Consider the following 20,555-nt stretch of genomic DNA (forward strand, 5'->3'; position numbering starts at 1 on the left):
GGGCACAGCCGGCAGCTACTCCACAACTCCTCCCGTGCGGCGTACAACCCCCGCCTGCTCCGTGTGTTCATCTGCATGAACCAGACCCCCCACCCCGTGCCTGTTCAGTTCTGCTTGCACCTTTTAGAGACACTGGAAAAACAGGCAGCCCTCACCGTACCCATCTAATATTAAATTAGCTCCTGCTTTCCGTGGCTGCTGCTCCAGCAGCTCCTGCCCACACAACCTGCAGGAAGGGGGTGAGCCTGACCTTGGGAGCCAGCCCCCCAGCAGCTCTCTGCTACAGACGCTGCGCCCTGCTCTGAGCATCTTCCAGGGAGCTGCCCACAGAGAAGCAGCCTCAGCTTCCCCAAAGCTCTCCAAAGGCAGGCGGGTGCACCCAGGGCTGCCCTGTGCCACACTGGGGTGCTGAGCACAGCCACAGCTCCCCAATTCACTGGCTGCACCCATAGCAGCAGGGGGGCCAGAAGTGACAGAGCATCACAGGAGGCTGTGGGTGTTCCCCCCAGATCTCCCAGGCCATGTGCCAAGAGGTCCAGGCTGTGTCCCTGCACTTCTGCTGCTGCCAGGTGGGCAAATGCCAAGACCTCCCAGACAGAAATTTCCACCTGTCAGACAATTCATATTTTGCTTCTTCCACCCAAAAATCAGGCCCAGCCCAAGCCCTCTGCATCTTTTGAGGGATGGATGGCAGAAACATGCTGCTGCTTATTCCTTCAGCTCCCAGCAGGAGCAGGACGTGGACAGCCTGACTCCAGCGGGATCCCAGGGGCAGCTGCATCACTGGGTTTGCTCAGGTCCTCAGGGATGGACCACAGATGGACCTCATGCAGCATGGACCACTTCCCCCCCTGCCCCATGTGCCCAGGAAGGCTGCAGAGGCAGCTTGCTGTGGGGTTTGTCCCGGTTGTTTTGCTCCCACGACAGCCACCCCTGTGTTACCAGTGGCTCTGTAGCTGCTGGGGGTCCATGCAGGCTCCAGTGGATCTGGATCTGGATCTGCAGGCAGCTGTGGGCTCGGAAAGACCTTCCAGGACTGCTTGGTGGGAGCTACCGAGGAGTTTGGTGACTTGCAGGGTCACCAGTGGAGTATGTCCAGTGGGAAGGGACACAGCCTTCCTCTGACTGGGAATACACACACCAATCCCTGCATGCACATCTCCACCCTGCTCTTCTCCAAGCCTCTCAGGTCCCAGACCCTTTTCTACCTTGTTCATTGCCTGCACATCCAAGTGACACCAAACAGAGGCACTTACCTGCTGCCCCATGGGAACTGAAAGGACAGTGGGACAAAGCCCTTAGGACAGGGCAGAGTTGGTCCTTCTTCCCCCACAAGGTGAGGAGGACAGCTCCTCTCCTTCTCCTGCCTGCTCCCTCAGCATGCACCGTGGCTCCTGGCATCACCCAGGGCCCCTCAGGGCTTGGCCATGGTGGGTTTCGGGTGCACGGCACGGCACCAGCTCTCAGGGTCTCACAGCAGGGACAAGGTTTATTCCAGGGAGCTGGCATAGAAGGAGGGCAGATGCCCAGGGGTGGGAATCTTCTGAGGTGGTCTGGGAATGCCGGCTGGCAAGGGATGAAGACGCTGCAGACCCCCACACCTCCCAGGCAGGAGCATCCCTGCCCCTTCACCTAGCGAGGGACCTGCCACCTCGGGGGGGTTTGTTGTCCCAGGGGTGGTTCTCCTGTTCTGTCCAAGCTGGGGGCACCATCCAGGCTTTGGATTCCCAGGGGTCCCTTCAGGCTGCAGCCCTGAATACTGCCAGCGGCGTTTGGGGCTGCAGCCCACCGGGGTCCCCAGTGGGACGGGGGGGCACGGAGCGCAGCCTTACCTTGGAGGAGCCGCTACAGGGAAGGGATACGGGACCCAGCTTGGGACGCCCCGGTCCCGGGAGAGCTGCAGTGGTGGAGGCAGGGGATGCAGGGATGAGGTGACACGGACGGGATGGGATGCGGTGGGTGAGTGGATGGATGGATGGTTTGGGGGCTGCAGGTTTCCCCGCTCTCAGGTGCGGAGACAATAGCCAGGGCTCCTGTTGCAGCTGCAGACTGTCTCTTTAAACCCCTCATCAGCCCACAGGTGGCCCTGTCACCACCGTGGTCATCCATGACGTCATCGGGAGGGAGGGAAGGGGAGGAGGAGGAGGAGGGGGGAGAATCGCGATCCCCCTCCACAGCAAAAGTCCCCGAGCGCCCATGGCAACAGATTGCAAATGTCACTGCGCATCAGCCGGGAGGAGGCTGCCGGGCTGCCCCCCACGGCTGGCACGGCGGGGGGACGGGGCTGTCTCGCCATGGGTGGCACGGGGGACACGGGGCTGTCACCAGCACGGATGGCACGGGGGTGGGCAGAGCTGTCACCCTGTGACGGGTGTATTGCAGGGGACAGGGTTGTCACCCCACGGTGGCACGGCGGGGACAGGATGGTGTATGGGTGGGGACAGGGCTGTCACCCGCACAGGGACCTGGCTGTGGTTAAGCAGGTGGGCAGCTCCAGCTCTCACCACGGGGTGCGGAGCCCTTGGGGGCCTCCCCAGCCCGGACACTGCAGCAGGGGAAGGTGCTGCTGTGCCCCTGCCCAGGAGGTGCTGGTCACGGCTCGTCCCCTGGTGCCCTGTGATCCTGATCCCTGATCCCCAGCAGTGACACCCACCCCCAAGCATCCCGTGGGCACCCCGAGAGGAGCAGGCGCCCCAGTGAGCCCCATCTCCTGCCCCTCTGGTCCTTCCTGTGCTCTGCCCCTGCAAGGGGCTCTTTCTGCAAAAGCCAGGAAAGTTTTGGAGGGTGTTTAAAGCAGATTTTGACTTCAAGCAGAGACAACTGGTGTTGTGGAACAAAAAAAGGGGGCCTAGCCCTGAACCCACGGACCCCAGACTCGTGGACCACATCCCAGTGGTGGTGATTCCACTAACAGCCTCTAAAATTTGTCCAGTTCCACTCCAAAATGAGCCTCTGATACCAGTTAAAACCAGAGCAAGGGACGTTTTGGTGACAAAGAAAGATTTCCTTAGAGCTGTGAAGGTCCACCAGTGCTGCATTCTGCAAACTTGGCTTTGGTGGAGCCTCATCCCAGTGAGACCTGCCCAGTGTGGGGAGTGGCGGGGGGCCAAGTCCTGGCTGTGCTGGATAGGACCAGTTCACCCCTCTATGAAAATGTGTGAATGTGAACATGAATCCCCCTGCAATGGGGGCCCCAAACTCTGCAAATGTAAATAAAGTCACTCCTCAGGCATGGGGAAGAATCAAATATTTAAATACATCCTTGGTTTTTTTTTTGAGAAATTAGATACACCCAAGGACTCCTTCTGTTTCCTTTGGTCTTTGCTCACACCAACAAGAGTTTTCCCCCAGCTGGTTTCTGTAATGATCTTTAGGATGCTTCACCCTATAAAGGACCCCATGGAGGCAGCCAGTTCCCACAGAACAGCCTCACTGATCCCTGCATACCCGGGGTTTGGGGAGCACCTCAGGGCTGCAGCATTCCTTCCCCACACCAGGATCCTGTGCAAACTTCACCATCTTATTTTGAATATTAAGAAAAAAAAAATAGGGGTCATTTTCTTTTACCCTGCCCTCAGCTTGATGAAGAATTCAGCAGCCACCAAGCCCAGTGGCCATGAGAGGGGGTTGGCTCAGCACCTGGAGGGTTTTCTTCCTCCAAAGCATCCCTGTGAGGAGATGGTCCAAATTTTCCCACAGGGATTTCGTGCTGGGGGTTGTATCTGGCTGGGGGCAGCCAGGATGGCAGCAGCCCACCCCTGTGACCTCCGCAGCGCTGTTCTCCTCACACGCCCTTTCCAGTCTTGGGAAAGCAGCCACAGGATCCAAGGATGGAAAGCTCTTGATAAACAGCCAAAGCAACAACAGCAGAAGGGTCCTTGCTTCAGGAACAGGAAAAAACATCCAAAGCAGCCCGAATGAGCTGCATTATATTATTTTCTCTTTTTAAAAAAAATTTAACCCATCTGTTGGCTCTGGAGAAATCAGCTGGAGGTGGATGTGGCACTGGCAGGGCGCTGGTGGGGCTGGTGATGCCACAAAGGCACGGAGCATCTCTTTCCTTGGCACACTGCTAAAGGGACTTCCACCAAAAGCAGCCCAGTGACATCCAAAGGCATGGACCCACAGTGGCCCTGCAAGGCTGGAGGAGCCCTGCAGCCCCCTGGGCCAGCCCCCAGCAACATGAGTAGCCAGTAACCCTCAATGCCCCAGCAGCATCCACACCAGCCCCAGTGTCAGAGCTCTGGGCGTCAGGCTGGGGCTTGCCCCGTTCCTCTGGCCGGGGACATGCAGAGGGACACCCCACCCGTGAGGATGGGGACAGCCGTGTGGCCCCCATCGCTGGACCCCAAAGGGGCAGCACAAAATGCTGTGCGAGGTGGGAAATGTCCCAGGAGTCCTGAGCCCTCAGCCACCCCCTGGCTGGGGGTCTGGCACTGTGACCCCGCATCTCCGGCCTACCCCCAGGCCGAGATAAACCAGGACTAACTTTGTCCCCAGCCTGGTGCCTGCACTGAGATTTTATTGCACAAGATTCACATCCCTGCCAGTGGCTGGAACCGGCCCAGCGAGGGTCTTCTGACCCCTCCCCAGCAGCGGTGAGGGGTGAGCAGTGAGCAGGTTGTGGGATGAAGTTCTTAGCTCTGGGAGCACCGACTGCTGCTGCATTAGCGGCTCTTTTGTCCGGCGAGGGGCTGAGGAGCTGCCTGTCGGTGGTGCCTGTGCCTTGTTTTCCTGCCAGCTGCTGTGTGGTTGGATGTTCTCCGGTATTTGGCTTGATCCTATTAAGGTGGATCTCAATTAATTAGGCAGGAGGCAGAGAGACAAAGAGGGACGCCGGGGCCATTGGTTTCAGTCTTGTCATCGCGCCCTCTGCCACCGGCAGGCAGGGGAGAGCGGGCAGGGACGGGATGAGGCTGCTGGGCACCAAACCGCTGCGAGATGGGAACGGGGCACGCAGCGGGGGTGGCAGTGGGGTCACCCCGAGGGTCCCCCAGGATCCCTTGCCCGCTGCTCAGGGATGCCAGGCTGACATCCCCCATCCCTGCAGGAAGGCAGCTGGAGCCGCTCGGGTCTTATCCCCTGGGGCAGTGGGGTCCTACCCTGTCCCACTGCTGGCGAGACCCCTCAGCATCCCATAAAACACAGGGGGACTCAGCGGTGTGAGCTTTGCTGCAGCGAGAGCATCCCCCTTGCACCCAGGTGACACTGGCTGTGGGCCCGGCCGCCCCACAGCAGAGGGAACACCCGCCGGGCGCCCCACTTTGAGTGCCCAGTCCCGCACCCCGCTGCCCATGGAGCGGCTCCGGGAGCCCGTGCGCCGGCCCAGCCTCGGCGAGAGGCGGCAGATGGATCCCAAGGGCCCCCGGCATTCCTGCTTCCCTGCCGGGAGCAGAAGTGCCCCTCAGAGCTGCCCTGGGCGCTGATGCGCGGGGCCGAGGGCGTGCTGCTGAGAGCCAAGGCGAGCAAAAGGCTTTCAAACCCTTGAAGGGCTGCCTGGGGGTGACCCCAGCCTCCGCTGCCGGTGTTGGGGTGTACCCCAAAATGCTGGAGGGAGGTGTGATGTCCCCTGCGGGGTCCCTGTGCGGGGACTCGGGGTGCAGCGGGTGCAGGGCGCGATGAGGCCGTGCCAGACCCTTCCTGGGATGCCCCAGGTGTGGGGGGGTTCAGGGGGCGTTCAGGGGCACGGAGGGGGTGAAGGTTCCTGTAGGAGATGATTGGATGGGGCTTGCAGAGATGGGATGGGATGGCCAGGGTGGAGGAGGGGTGCAGGATGGGTCCAGGGTGGGCCCAGGATGGCAGCAGGGGGTGCAGGGTGGGTGCAGGATGGGTGAAGGCAGTGCTGGAGGTGCACGGGGTGCACGATGGGTTCTGGGGTTCAGGATGGGTACAGGGGGGTGCAGGATGGGTGCTGGGGTGCAGGGGGATGAGGAGGGGTGCAGGGTGTGTTCAGGGTGTTGTAGGGTGGGTTTTGGGGTGCAGGGGGCTCAGGATGGGTGCAGGGGGCTCAGGGTGTTGCAGGGGGCTCAGGATGGGTGCGGGGAGCTCAGGGTGTTGCAGGGTGTTGCAGGGTGGGTTCTGGGGTGCAGGGGGCTCAGGATGGGTGCAGGGGGGTCAGAGTGTTGCAGGGTGTTGCAGGATGGGTTCTGGGGTGCAGGGGGGTCAGGATGGCTGCAGGGGGCTCAGGATGGGTGCAGGGGGCTCAGGGTGTTGCAGGGGGCTCAGGATGGGTGCAGGGGGCTCAGGGTGTTGCAGGGGGCTCAGGATGGGTGCAGGGGGCTCAGGGTGTTGCAGGGGGCTCAGGATGGGTGCAGGGGGCTCAGGGTGTTGCAGGGGGCTCAGGATGGGTGCGGGGGGCTCAGGGTGTTGCAGGGGGCTCAGGATGGGTGAAGGGGGCTCAGGGTGTTGCAGGGGGCTCAGGATGGGTGCAGGGGGCTCAGGGTGTTGCAGGGGGCTCAGGATGGGTGCAGGGGGCTCAGGATGGGTGCGGGGGGGTCAGGGTGTTGCAGGGGGCTCAGGATGGGTGCAGGGGGCTCAGGATGGGTGCAGGGGGCTCAGGGTGTTGCAGGATGGGTTCTGGGGTTCAGGATAGGCGCGGGGGGCCCGGTGCAGAGGTCCTCCCCGCCGCCAGGGGGCGCGCCAGGCCGTTCTCGGCACTCTGGCCCGATAGGCCCCATCTCGCTGGTCCGGGGGCCGGAAGCGGAAGTGCGGTGACGCCCTCCCACCGCTGTGCCGTGGCGGAAAGATGGCGGCGGCCATGGCATGAACGGGACCCGGCGCGGCCCCAGCGGTGAGCGCAGCCGCGACCTCTCCCCGGTCCTAAACCGGCGCGGAGAACACCCCGGTACCCCGTGTCCCTTTACCCCTCGGGCCAGCGGGAGATCCCCAATACCTTTGGCGGGTGGGTCCTCAGCTCCCCCCGGGCTTCCCTGGAGCTCAGTCCTTCCTCATCCCGGGGGACGGGAGCTCCTCGCTTCCCTTTCGGCCGGTGGGCCTGAACACACCGCGGGTGATCCCTCCTGTGCCCCCTTGCCCCCAGCTGCCTCCGTTCTTTCCAAGCTGTACCCTGTGCCTGCTGCTTGTCATGTGTGCATTTACTCCTGGCTTCATGGGCTCCCTTCCCGGTGTACGGGAGCTCCCTTTACTCCCTTGGTGCCTGCGCCCTTCCCTGGCTCCCTCCTTCCCCTCCCGGTTCCCCGCTGTGTCTCTCTGTTCAGCAGGCAGGACTGCCCTTGTTCTCCTGGTGCCTCCCACTGAGATCTTTCTCCCAGTCCCTCCCCCTGCTCCCCGTGTCCTCCCGTGTTGTTCCCCCTCTCCCTCTGTACCTTTTAGCCAAATCCCTCGGGTGCTCTGGTCACGTCAGCAGTTCCCTGTGCCCTGGATTCCGCGCCGGTGCCAGGGCATGTGTGCTGTCCCCGCAGGATGAAGATGAAGTAGAGCTCTGACCATGGACCATGAGGCCCCCACGATCAGGCCCCGGCGCATCCAGAACCAGAACGTCATCCACCGCCTGGAGCGCCGCCGGATCAGCTCGGGCAAGGCCGGCACCCACTGGCACCAGGTCCGCGTCTTCCACCAGAACGTCTTCCCCAACTTCACCGTGGTCAACGTGGAGAAGCCGCCCTGCTTCCTGCGCAAGTTCTCCCCCGACGGCCGCTACTTCATCGCCTTCTCCTCCGACCAGACCTCGCTGGAGATCTACGAGTACCAGGGCTGCCAGGCGGCCGAGGACCTCCTGCAGGGCTACGAGGGGGAGATCCTGGCCAACGGCAACGACCAGAGGTCTGTCAACATCCGGGGCCGGCTCTTCGAGCGCTTCTTCGTGCTGCTGCACATCACCAACGTGGCCTCCAACGGGGAGCACCTGAACCGTGAGTGCAGCCTGTTCACGGACGACTGCCGCTACGTGATCGTGGGCTCGGCCGCCTACCTGCCCGAGGAGCCGCACCCGCCCTTCTTCGAGGTGTACCGCAACAGCGAGTCCGTGACCCCCAACCCCCGCTCCCCGCTGGAGGACTACTCCCTGCACATCATAGACCTGCACACGGGCCGGCTGTGCGACACGCGCACCTTCAAGTGTGACAAAGTCATCCTGTCGCACAACCAGGGGCTGTACCTGTACAAGAACATCCTGGCCATCCTCTCTGTGCAGCAGCAGACCATTCACGTCTTTCAGGTGACGCCCGAGGGGACGTTCATCGACGTGAGGACCATCGGCCGCTTCTGCTACGAGGACGATCTCCTGACCCTGTCTGCCGTGTACCCCGAGGTGCAGCGGGACACGCAGACGGGAATGGCCAACCCTTACAAAGAGCCCTTCATCAACTCCCTGAAGCACAGGCTGCTGGTGTACCTGTGGAGAAGGGCCGAGCAGGACGGAAGTGCTATAGCAAAAAGAAGGTTCTTCCAGTACTTTGACCAGCTGAGGCAGCTCCGCATGTGGAAGATGCAGCTCTTGGATGAGAACCATCTGTTTATCAAATACACAAGTGAGGACGTGGTCACGCTGCGGGTGACAGATCCTTCCCAGGTACAGAATCACAGAATGGTTTGGGTTGGAAGGGGCCTTGAACATCATCTCATTCCAACTGTCCTGCTAGGGGTCCGCTAGACCTGGTGGCTCAGATACTGCCTCCCTCTTCAGGCTGCTCATTGCTTTGGGACAAGTGCTCAAGCATTACAATGCTGTGAGCTGTTCCTTAATGAGCCTGTAAAGGTTATTTAGGATCCCTAGTACCTGAGTCTTTTTTGATGCCTCTGATATTAAATAACTTCTGTATCTTTTTTCTTAATTTCATTGCTTTCTTCCTTCTTACCTGCAAAATGAGCAAGATCTGATTGTTAGCAAGTCCCTTTCTCCAAGGATTGTTCCCCATGCTCACAGATGCTGTTCTATCCTCTTTCCCTCCCCAAATCCCCAACTGAGTTTAATTTTAGCTGATATTTTATATAGTCCATTTAAATTGTAGAGGTAGTCTCTCCCTTTCCTCATGTATCTTCAAGCATGTTTTTCAAATATAATAGTCTTCATTTTCCCTGGTACAATTACCACTTCTGTTCTGCCTACGTACTTAGTCTTTCAAGCTTCAGTAAGAGGTAGTATTTATGATCTCTCCAAATTGGAGTAGCAGCTTTTAGATCGGGCTAATGGGCCAATTGCTTCTCTTTTCAATTTAGTACTAAAGAAGTGGAATTAGAGCAAATGTAGCTCAGTCAGTGCTGGGTCCCTCCAGATGTTTCACAACCCTGCATGTTGATCATCTCTTTTTACTGCTTTTAGAGTGGTTGGTCACGTTTTGAGCCCTGTGAAACGAAGAGATTTTTTTTAGTTAATTTTTATTCCTTTAGTCAGCTTGGTTTTATTCTGTTGAAAGTATTTAGCAAGAGTTTTTAATAAAATATCCAATGTACCATGTAGGATTGTTCCCCAGAGGTTTGTTTTCTCTCATGCACTTCTCTTCCCCACATCTGTGCCAGGACTTAGGTCCTAGAAGAAATAAACAGTAGCTCTTCGAGTGTTGCCTTTGTCCAGCTCTTCCTGGGAGATGACTCTGGTTTGTTTTATTTTCCTCTTCTGTGGTGTTTGTCTGGGGGAGTTGCTTTGGGAAGAAATAGGTAAGACTTTATCTAATCCATTTTTCCCATTGGTGTAAAGCTGAATGTCTGTCTCAGAAATGTGAAGGCTCTGTGGAAGTGGCCTGCAGGGTTCTGCTCATTGCTGGTGTCTGGAGTGAGCTCCTGGCCCTGATGTAAATGTTTGTGGCTGGCTCAGCTCTGCACTCTGCTGTGGTTAGTAGGGTTTAGTGCCTGCTTTGCTGCAGGGAGCTCTCGACTCTTTTCACCCCAGGGTTACTTTAAGATGCAGTTTGTGGTTTGTTTGCAGTGTGCCTCAGGCACTGGGTTTCGTGCTGGGGGAAGAGTGTCTCATTTCTCAGTTCTTCCAGGAGATAATTCCAGATGTGGAGCAGTCTCTACAGACCTGTCTGAAGGTAGGTGTGTTAGGCTTCCTGAATAAAACTTGGCTCACAAAATAAGTACAGCTCCCAGTCTGTCAGACAAGGAACATGAGGTTTCATCCAATTTCAGGCTCCTTTCTCCCCTCTGGCTTCTCTGCCAAGAAGGTTGAGGACTTGCTATTCATGGTTGTGAGTTGTGTGGTTTTTGTCTGGATCTCCACTGTATCCTTTGAGATTTTTAAGAGGGTGCTCTGCATAGGTAGCTTGGGGGGTTGTTGCTGTTGTAGGTTTGTGTTGATAGGCTTGACAGCATTGCTGTGTGATTTTCGTGGCACTCAGCTGCTGCCTCCCATGCTCTGATGATGTTTTGGTGGTGTTACAGGTGCTGCAAAAGCAGTGAGGGTTTCCCTGCTCAGGGACATCTTGTAGATGTGTCTCTGTGTTAACCTGGCAAAGGAATTTTTTTTATTTAGGGTTGGAGGATACTTCCTTTAGTCTTCAGTGATTTAAATAGTTTTTCCTTCTGCTGTCTTCTCTTATTTTTTCTCTGCTCCCACCCTTTATTTCAGAAGGGCTTCCCTTTCCTCAGGCAGTAGTCTAGTGAGTAATCTCATCTTGTGTGTTTTGTCCGGACATGTAGGGGCTGGATTGTATTATCATAGTTTATTTTGGGGCTGTAAAACAAACAAACCTTGTGATATTTGCAGGTGGGTGGGGTGGGCAGAGTGCCTGCCATCATCCCTGAGCATTGTTTGGGAGCAGGAGGTGAAGCATTTAGGAATTGCCTCTATTGACAGAAGATTTAATCAGATGTCACAGGAATTAGTTCCCTTTGAAGTGGGGACAGGTTCTTACTTTGGTGTGCCAGCACTCCTGTCTCTAATGGAAGCTACTTTTAATGACCAAGAATTAAATATGCCCTTTCCCAATGGAATGGGAATGTCATCTCCCTTTGATTTAGCTGTGCTGACGCAATGTCACCTTTTTTCCCAATTTCTTGCTCATTCGTGCCAGGATTCATTGCCATTGCCAGTCCACAGCATGGTACAAGGGCCATTTTGCACAAGAATGTCAGCATTAAGGTGTCATTAATGTCTTTCAGATTTTCATTTCTGTGTTGGCAGGGTACCTGGAGTGATGTAGTGCACAGTACATTAATAAGGCTCATCTCTGTGTGATGCAGATATTAAGAAGGGGAAGAAAATAATATATCTATGCAAAGGTAAAAATAATTTAAGGTCAGCTAGCATTGGATCTGAAGTAATTTTTTCAGCAGGAATGAAAATTAAATTTGGCACTTGTGTAAGCGGAGGACAGAGAAGAAGAGAAAATAGTACGGTTGCATCTAGTTCAAGTTGAAAAATTGGAAGGCCATTAAGTTTTCTTAAATAATCACAGCTGAGAGGTGGATAATTGGGTATGTGTTGAGGCATTCCCATAGGAGAGTGGATTATTGTGAGGATGTAGGATTCTCTTGTGCTGTGGAGAAATTTAGATAGGGTCTGTGGTGTGATGTGAGGAGAAGGAAGGGACAGCTTCCCTACCTGTGCTCTCCTGGGTAACCTCTGCCTCTCTCCTCAGCCCTCGTTCTTCGTTGTGTACAACATGGTGACCACAGAGGTCATTGCCGTGTTTGAGAACACATCTGATGAGCTGCTGGAGCTGTTTGAGAACTTCTGTGACCTCTTCAGGAATGCCACCCTGCACAGTGAGGCTGTCCAGTTCCCCTGCTCAGCTTCCAGCAACAACTTTGCGAGGCAGATCCAGCGCCGGTGAGCCATTCGGAGCATGCTTTATTCCGTATAGACACACGCTCACCCCCGTCTGCTGAAGGCCAGTATCAAATACCAGCCCTGAGAAAACCAGTTCCTTTGGTCCCCTTTGCCAGGTGGTGCAAGGGTCAGGACTATACATGGTTCATCTTGCAGCATGATGCATCTGATTTTATATTCTGCAGCATTTACCTTGTTAGAGGAAAGGAACAAAGCAGTTGCAAACTGCTGCTTAGAAGAAAGGAAAGGAATTTTGAGGGAGAGATGTTTCTGCCTCTCCTTGAGCAGTAACTCTTTTGGAGGTTATTAAAGTATTACTGCCCAGTAACTTTGGTCCCTGAAGATAGGATTTGTCAAGATGCTGGCATGATCCAGTTGAGTGTATTTTGCCAAGTGACATTCTCTGAATTTAATGTGTACCAAATTGTGTTCTGTAGCATTTCCTCAACATCAGTCACCAGCTCGTGGTTCTCATCACTGTACTAGGAGAAGGGAAACTCATCTGCTTAGATCTGTTGTGAAAGCTGAACAAAATACCAAAATAACCTGGGTTTCTAGAATATGCTTTAACAGTCAGATGTGGTTTTAATGAGACAGAGAGTGTTATTTCTCTATGAAAATTTTGTTGTGACTCAGGATGTTTTGTTCTTTCAGTGACTTGTTTCTCATCATCCGAAGTACTTGCCATCCACTTATGGGCATCAAGCTTCTGTTGACTTTAAGCTGATGTCACATAAGTCTGACGAAATTGACTATGTCTGTAACTTTCTAGAGCAACCTGTCAGGAAATCCATAATGCTTAATGGGAGAGAGAATGAGAGAACTCGCTGAAGACTCATGAAGAACAACTTCTGCCTTTTGTTAAAGTAGAAAGGAGAGTCTTTTCCTCCCCTTGCTACTGTAACAGGAGTGTTGTAACTTTCACAGCAAAGTCATAGTCCACAGTGAGCTGGCTTCTGGCTGAGTGTTTACCCTCCTTATTGTCCCTGCAGCTGATCTGACTGTTCTTGCACAGTCAGTCAGTCTTGCTTATGTGAAGTGTCAAATGTTATTTGGAAAGAGAAATCCTGTGTTTATCTCTCCACCAGGAAGAACTTTCAGCTCACTGTAGTTTCTGGAGAGCTTTATGCTTCTCATCAAGGTTCTTCTTCATCTAAGGTTTCTCCCTTTATGCATTTAAAATAATGGGTGGAGAGAGGAGGATTGTCAAGTCAACGTTAAGGGCTCAACTGTTACTGTGAAAGCCCCCTGGTTTTTGCTCATGCTGTTTCCTGCCTTTGTGGTAAAACTTGGATTGACTGATAAGCTGCTAATCCATCTCTCCCTGTTTCTGATCCTGTTCATTTCCTGTACTGCAGAGCAGCTGGGTCCAGATGTTCTGGGTAGGGACATTCTTCTCCTTCTGTCACTCTGGACATTCTGAGTGAGAGAGTAATGATAAGGGAGGATGAAAAGGTTAGCAGAACTTGTTGATGTTTGAATCATTGTGATACATCTTTGGAAATGAGCTGTTTTAGTTCTTACACTGCAGCTGTTTTCTTTCCCTGTCAGTTTTCCTGCTTAGCTTATTTAAGACGTGCTGTTCACCTGTGGCCTTTGTGAACAAAAGGTGTCTCTTGGTTTGCTGCAGGTTCAAAGACACGATTGTGAACGCCAAGTACGGAGGGCACACGGAGGCTGTGCGGCGGCTGCTGGGGCAGCTCCCCATCAGTGCCCAGTCCTACAGCGGCAGCCCCTACCTCGACCTGTCCCTTTTCAGCTACGATGACAAGTGGGTGTCAGTGATGGAGCGGCCCAAGACCTGTGGTGATCACCCCATAAGGTATGGGGAGCTGTATGTGAGGAGAGAGTGCAAGGAGTCACTGCAAATCACCTCTGCCATGTGGCATCAAGTGTGCAGAATAGGGAGTAGAGGGAAGCCTTTCTCTTAGGAAATCCTTTCACCAGGGGATTTATTTCAGCAGTCCCACAAAACTTGGCCTCTCTCCTTTACAATGATATGGATGTGTGGGAGGGCTCTTCATGTTTCCTCGCTGAGCTGCTCTGCTCTGGGGAAGGTTTGGGTGGTGAAGTCTCAGCCTTTTCCATATGAATGGTCTTGTTCCTCCTCCTCTTCTTGCAGTGCTGCCGTTGTGTTTGGGTTGCAGCGTGATACAGCTCTGATGTCTGCTTTCCTGTGATGGAAGGATCCTCTCTGAGCATGTGGGTTTAGTTGGCAAGGATTGTCTGGTTTGTCCTGTGAATAAAATAGTATCTGGGCTAGGTGTTACTCAGAAAGCTTGTGGTATTGATTGAGCTGTTTTCAGACTTCCCTTGTTTACTGTTTTCACCCTGGGAGCTGTACTCCTTGTCATACTCCCTTCTCTCTGTGATCTGTAGGAAATTTCTCTCTGTAGTAGGAATTTTAGCCAAGTGTCAGGGCCACTCTGTGCCTCTTTTGTCTGAGCCTCCAATGCTGGCAGAGGGAGTAAGTCTGAGCTTGAGAATAAGGAGGTTTGCAATGCTTCTTAAAGAAACATCAGGACTGTTTATTTCTTTTTGTTGGCTGCAGCCATGGCTGCAAGAGGTAGTGGTTAAAAATCCAACATCTCCAGCTTGACAGGCTCAAAGGGCCTGAGTTATCAAGGCAGAATATTCTTTCTGCTCCTAGTACTGCAGAAGCAAACCTATGCTCCGAAAACAAAGAGAGCCTTCCGTGCCTAAGTGCTTTGTTTAGTGACTGCACACATGTTGGGGGCTCAGGCAGCCTAGGGAGATCATTCTGGACCGCTTCCCAACTTTATTTTCATCAATGCATTTTCAAAAAGTGGTTTCATATCTCCCCTGGCTCTGACTCAGGTGGCGGGGAACTTCTGATTATTCCTGCGCTCTCAATTCCCAAATTATGTATATTTAATTGATTCTTCTGCCTGTATGATTTGGTTTGATCTCCAGCTTCCATGTTATCTGCAAAGAAAGCCTGCCCTTTTCCCCCTTGTCATGCTTGACGTTGGGAAAACTTGCAGGGTGGCAGTTGTCTGCCAGCGCCAACCTGTGCCCGGCTCCCGCGGACAAAAGGCAGCAGAACCGCAGTCATGTGCTGCGGTGGAGTCTTTGTAGTAAACAAAGCCAAGTGCCACCTTCCCTCCCTCCCCTGAGCAAACCAGCGTTTCAGAGCCAGAGCTTTTAAAGCTCAAAGCTGTGCAGAGTCAATTAGGACTTGAATAGAGCTTAGGAGCAGTGGGGCTTCTGGTTTTTGGAAAGTAAGCAGAAGATGAGGCGCTAACCTTAACCATTCAGTAGCTGAAATAGTGCTGCTGTGGTTCTCACATGCAAAACAAAGGGATTAATAAAATAATGCCAGCTGCCTGTTGGGGTTAGAGGGCTTGGAAATGAGGGACCACAGGATTTGTAATGTAAGTCCTGTAATTGTCTGGAATGGAAAACCCTTCAGTAGCTAAGGTTGTTATAATCTGTGTGCAGTTTCCTGGCATGATGTGAGAGCTAGGAAGGCTTCCAGACCTTTTCCACATCAATTCAATATTTCTGTGCACTGTGTTATTTTAACCCTTAGGGCTTTTCTGCATCCCAGAAGGTTCAATTCTGCCTACTTAAGAGACTGGTGGTGTTTGCTGTCAGATGGGAAGGACTTGAGGTTCCCCATCACCACCGCCTTCCAGTCTCTTTTCAGGAGACTTGAAGAGATATTCAATGGGTGAAATGATGGCACTTGAGGGAAGAGGCTCTAACACAGCTCTACCTATAGCAGGGGGTCTCTAAAATCCATCTAGATGGCTAATAAGGAGCCATTTAACCAAAGAATTGGTCTGCAGATAAATCTTCCATTTTCCTACAGTTTGAAAAGGCTGGTCTTGCTGTTTCTGTTGACATACAATTTTATATTGCAGTGCCTAATTTATCCTCAGAATGAGAGCCCATGGAAATGGCCTCTGATTGCAGAGCACTTTTAAAAATACATTTAAAAATACCAAACTGAGCACATCTTTAAGATTATAGGGAGCTTCATCTTGAGTAGTAAATTGTTGTGAATTGGGGGAGAGCAGAACAGATGGGGGACTGTGCTTTATTTAAAGAATGACCCTCTGCATACCCAGCCTTGTGTAGGAGGGAAAGGGCTTTTTGAAAAGCCAAATACCAAGATTGTGACTCTCTTGCTGGGTTCTTGTGTGCAATTTTCAGGCAGGGCTGGCTGGCGCTTTGATTCAGAGGAAGGGAGAGGAGAGTGGCCCTCCAGGAAGAACATGAGGTTCTCAATAGGCTGTGTTGTTAAAATGTGGAGTATGTCTGCCCCTGAAACAGCATTGCTGGTATCTGTCATCATCCGTTCTCCCAGGCTGAGAGCTGAGTGCATCGTATTGCTGGCGGGGGGGAGATGTGCTCCGACATTAAAAGCATTCTTGGAGTTAAAATCAGAGGAAAATGCAAAATACCCGCATGCACTAAGTGTTGGTGGAAAAGAAAACAGCTGGGAGGCATAATGGCAATTCTGTGCCTGAAGTTGGAAGAGGTCTAATGAAAATGGTCTAACAAACAGAGACAGCTTCAGGGGGAGGACTTGAGTTAGAGCCCAGCTACTTGGTGAAGGTATCACATCCAGAAACCTCCACCACTACATCCCAGAAGCCTTCTCCAAAGTCTTGGGGAGGGTGGGATCCTCACAGAGAGTCCTGTGTCTGACAGCAGCAGAGGACAGTGGTTACCTGAGCTTATGTCAGTTACACAGAATGTGCAGGGGAGGTTCAGGAAGCAAAGAGCTTCCCTGGACTCACCTGTCTCATCCCCCTGAAAGTGTTCCCTCTGTGCTGGAGCTGTGTTCCAGAGCTCACCTGATGCATATGAGCTTGACCCACAGGCAGGTGTGTGGGTGACAGCAAAAGGTCATAAGGTTTTCCTTGACCTTTGTCCTTGCTGTGGTTATTGAATCCCATTTGTCAGGTACCTCCTGCACAGCCTATCTCATTAATGCTTTATTGGTGGCAATCTAAAAGGAATTGCAAAGCCTTACTTGAGCTGTACACTACAACATGGCACCCTTGAGCAGGATTGGATCGACTTCCTTGACTGAACAGGGAGGTAGCAGGCACAAGGACAGGAGTGTAAAGCCTTCCCTGGCAGTACCATGAGGAGAAAAGGGTGGCCTGACACTCTCAGTGAAGGCCATTGCTAAAGGAAGGGAGCTCAGTTCTGTACAGTTTATCTGCCTTAGGGATCAAGGGGAGCAGCTTGCATTAAGAGAGGATGGAGAGCCAGCACAGGTGGGGTATGAACCAAACTGACTCCCTCTTGTGAAGTCAGCTTTGTCCATCAAAATGACAGGCAGAGTTCTCTCATTGCCAATAATAAAATAAAAGTGATGTGGTTTTAGACAGTGGAAAACAACTGCCCTGAGAGGGACTTTTCCTGCGAAGCCAAGAGCCAGACACCCAGCTAAGCACCTTCTGCTCCTCAGGGAGCACCAGAGCTTAAACAAGGCACTTGTCTCTGTGTGTGAAGAGCCCAGCTGGCAAAGTCAATAGTCGGGAACAGCCGTAATTGACTCTCTTTTCCTTTCAGATTTTACGCTCGTGATTCTGGCCTGCTGAAGTTTGAGATCCAGGCGGGCCTCCTGGGGCGCCCCATCAATCACACAGTGCGGCGCCTGGTGGCCTTCACCTTCCACCCCTTCGAGCCCTTCGCCATCTCGGTGCAGCGCACCAACGCCGAGTACGTGGTGAACTTCCACATGAGGCACAGCTGCACCTAGAGGGGCTTGGGGCTGCTCTCCTTGCCTCTGGGCCTCTGCCACAGGTGCACCAAAGCCAGACACTCACAGCTTCTGGGAAACCAAACATCGCTCGTGGAAAGAAGCCTCACCTGGGAGCTCCTACCAGTGGCATCTTGCAGGGCCCTCAGCCTCAGCTGTGGAAAGCTGATCCACCCCAGTTATGGGGTGGATGCTTCTTCTGACACTGTTTGTACTGTGGAGACCCCCCTGCTGTCCTTCCCTGCTCCTGTTGATGAACAAAGCGTAGCTGAGGTTTCTTTCCTGGTTTCCCAGAGGCATGGCTGTTTTCTGTCCTACTGTGGGTCTTAGGATGGCAGAGATGGAGCTTTGCATCACACTTGTGGAGCACTCCCTTCTGCACTGGTGCTCTCCTACCGTGTTGGACAAATGACCTGTCACAGAGGGAGGGGATGGGGGAGCCATGGGGAGGGCTTGGATACAGCTAACCCTGTTTGTATCTTCAGAATTGCTAGGGAAATGAGATCCTGCTCTCATCCACACAATCTCCTCATGTCATTTTAATATGCAAGAGGTCAGGAAAAGAAAGGTGTGAGAAATCACTACAGTTGAGAGACATGAGGTGTGTTCCTGACTCTTATGCAAGTCATTTAATCTATGTGCCTTAGTAAAAGCTCCTAAGTGAGAGGTGGTGTTACACCAGCAGGCCAGGGCAGCTGGTTGTGTCTGTAACGCACAAGGAGGTAGGTGCAGGAGGAAGATGGGTGTTTGGGAAGGGTGTGAGGAGCAACAGCAGCTCCTTGGTCACTTCAGAAGGACTCTTCTGCAGCATGGGGGTTAATCCTCACAGCCATCTGCAGGTTCTGCTGCTGAGAAGAGGGAGACCCAGCTGCTGGCACCCTCCTGTGTGGCAGAGTACCAGCACAGAAAATGAGTAGGATGACCAGGAAGAAGGGTGGAGACCTGAATTCATGTTCACTGCTGTGGGTGGGCACTCTGGAGATGAACTTGTTGACTTAGGTTGCTTACCTCTGTCTGTTTGATACACTGTTCTCTGTGAGAACCCAGATGCTGTTTCCAGGCTTCAGAGCACAGCTGGCCAGTGTGGCAGTGTTGGCTGGACCATGGCAGTGTTTGTGCTGCTGATAAATGAAGCTCCTGGGTGTAATTTCCTGCCACTGTGGGCTGGTGAGGATGCTGGCCTGCACTTCTTGCTTAAAAATGGAGTTTTTGGTTGTGGGCCAGCATTTGGGGGTTTTTACATGATGGCTGGTTTATGACTGCTGCCAGGCAGCACAACCATCCCAGCATCACGATGTGCTCCTTCAGAAGCTGGAGCCTGTTCTTGTCCCATTCCTTTAGGAGGTGCAGTGGGGGCAATAGAAAATTGGTGCTAATAAACAGGAGACCCTCTCCGTTAAAGGACCCTGTGGGTGTCTTAATTGGACCAAAATGAGCTGTGGATGATGTGTTGTGGCCACATGCCTGTGAAGAGGAGTGTTGGAGTCATGCATTTATTTTGCTGGTGATGCACTGGAGAAGAGCTGAGTGGGTGGGGGTGCCTGCTCATGGTATGAGTGGTGGACCTCAGAATTAAGGGTGTCCTGGGGTCCTTGAATCAGCCTTTGCTCTCTGCCTCACTGTACTTCTCTCCTGGCCTTGCTAAACATTATTTCTAGGGAAGACATTGCATTTCACTGCTCTTTTCCTGGTGTTTGCACTGTTGGTGTCTCAGATCTGTCAGGAGTGCCGGCGGGTCAGGAGACTGCTAACAGAGGAGGTGTCAGTGCTTTAGCTGCAGGTTCCTCTCATCTAATAACACTATTTGTCAAGGTTTTAGGGTTTTATCCTGTGATCTGTTCCTCAAACATTCAATTAAAGCTCCAAGTGGAGAATCGTTTGCACACTGTAGATCATGGATTTACCTCCCTCTGCACCACTCTCACAGCTGTTCGCACTTCAGTATGAGACTTTTTTTTCTCTCCAAGCTTCCAGCTGCTCCATCTGAGACTTTGTTTACTCCTTGGTGTCACAGCCTCAGGAAGTCAGTGCTTACTAAATTAGCTGTCAGATCTCCATTGAGGCTCTTTTTTTCAGTGGCAAAAATATAAACTTCAGCATTTCTGTAATAGGGGCTTTTGCCAAATTCAGGCTTCCCTGTGTGAAGCAGAGTGTGTGGCATGGATTGTTGGACTTGGGGCTGAGAGAGATCTGTTCTTAGCTCTGCTATTAAATTCTGAGGCTGGGGGCAAATCTCTTCCTACTCCAGCTGGTGTTTTCTTCTCTGTAAATGAGGCCAAAAACATATTTTCAGCTTTTGTAAAACACTTTGAGATTCATGGATAAAAAGTGCTGGATAAGTGCTAAGTATTTTCTTATTATGTTTGCAGACAAACTGATCATACTGGGTACTAATTGCCTTGGAGTAGCATAGCAGATCCTCTGGTCTTGGCTGCTGCATTTTATATCAACAACAGAGTTAATTTTGTTACAGAAATGTATGGAAAGAAAAGTCTCTCATGCTTGAAATTTTGATGCTTTTATTTAAGAAACAAAAAGTGTGTGCGGTGGGGAGGGTAGAAGAAAAGGGGAGATATTTTCTACCTGATATTTTCTTAGGTTGGGGTAAAGATTTGTTAGCAACACAAGACAAAAACAGAATAAACAGAATTTGCTTTAAAAGTCTGATTTATTGTCTTTGTCTTCCAAAAATCTGAATGGTATAGATGGGAATTCCTTTGCTAAGAAGAGATGGCAGGGCTGTGCAGGCATATCCCATGGGAGCTTGCTGCCTCTTCCTGGCATTTGGAGTACAAGTGTCCTTAAGAATGTTCCCACCTGAGGCATTTCTGTAGTTCCTGCAGATTTCTCAAATTCTTGTCTACATGAACTAATGCTGGGAGAGGATTTCTTGGTTACATTTTTCCCTTTGTATATTATTACTAGCCCAGCTTGCATTCAGGGACTCTTCCTTTATTCAATTTACAGCATATATCTAACGTTTTAGTCACTTTCTGCATGATCAAGGGATGAAAGCTTGTGGTTTAACCCCAGCTGGCAGCTCAGCCCCAGAGAGCCACTTGCTCAGTCCCTCGCCAGTGGGAC

At 52.5% G+C, this 20,555-nt stretch overlaps 1 protein-coding gene across 2 annotated transcripts; it reads left to right on the plus strand.

Annotated features, from left to right (window-relative positions):
• Window positions 1-6,645: 6,645 nt before the first annotated feature.
• Window positions 6,646-20,132, plus strand: DET1 (DET1 partner of COP1 E3 ubiquitin ligase). 2 transcript variants are annotated; one of them, XM_053954369.1, is made up of 5 exons: window positions 6,646-6,790; window positions 7,422-8,530; window positions 11,538-11,728; window positions 13,359-13,550; window positions 17,282-20,132. In XM_053954369.1, the coding sequence occupies exons 2-5, from the start codon at window positions 7,448-7,450 to the stop codon at window positions 17,469-17,471; spliced, it is 1,656 nt and encodes a 551-aa protein (XP_053810344.1). In that variant the 5' UTR covers window positions 6,646-6,790; window positions 7,422-7,447; the 3' UTR covers window positions 17,472-20,132. The 2 variants fall into 2 exon arrangements, with proteins under 2 accessions (XP_053810344.1, XP_053810345.1); XM_053954370.1 differs by lacking the exon at window positions 6,646-6,790 and adding an exon at window positions 6,972-6,988.
• The last annotated feature ends 423 nt before the right edge of the window (window positions 20,133-20,555 follow it).

This window comes from Vidua chalybeata, chromosome 13 (genome assembly GCF_026979565.1).
Source record: "Vidua chalybeata isolate OUT-0048 chromosome 13, bVidCha1 merged haplotype, whole genome shotgun sequence".
NCBI classification, from domain to species: domain Eukaryota; kingdom Metazoa; phylum Chordata; class Aves; order Passeriformes; family Viduidae; genus Vidua; species Vidua chalybeata.

Coding starts and splice junctions, on each gene's coding strand:
- DET1 (XM_053954369.1), top strand. CDS start 7,448: ATGGACCATGAGGCCCCCACGATCAGGCCCCGGCGCATCCAGAACCAG. Junction 8,531..11,537: donor GGGTGACAGATCCTTCCCAG/GTACAGAATCAC, acceptor CTCTCTCCTCAG/CCCTCGTTCTTCGTTGTGTA. Junction 11,729..13,358: donor GCGAGGCAGATCCAGCGCCG/GTGAGCCATTCG, acceptor GGTTTGCTGCAG/GTTCAAAGACACGATTGTGA.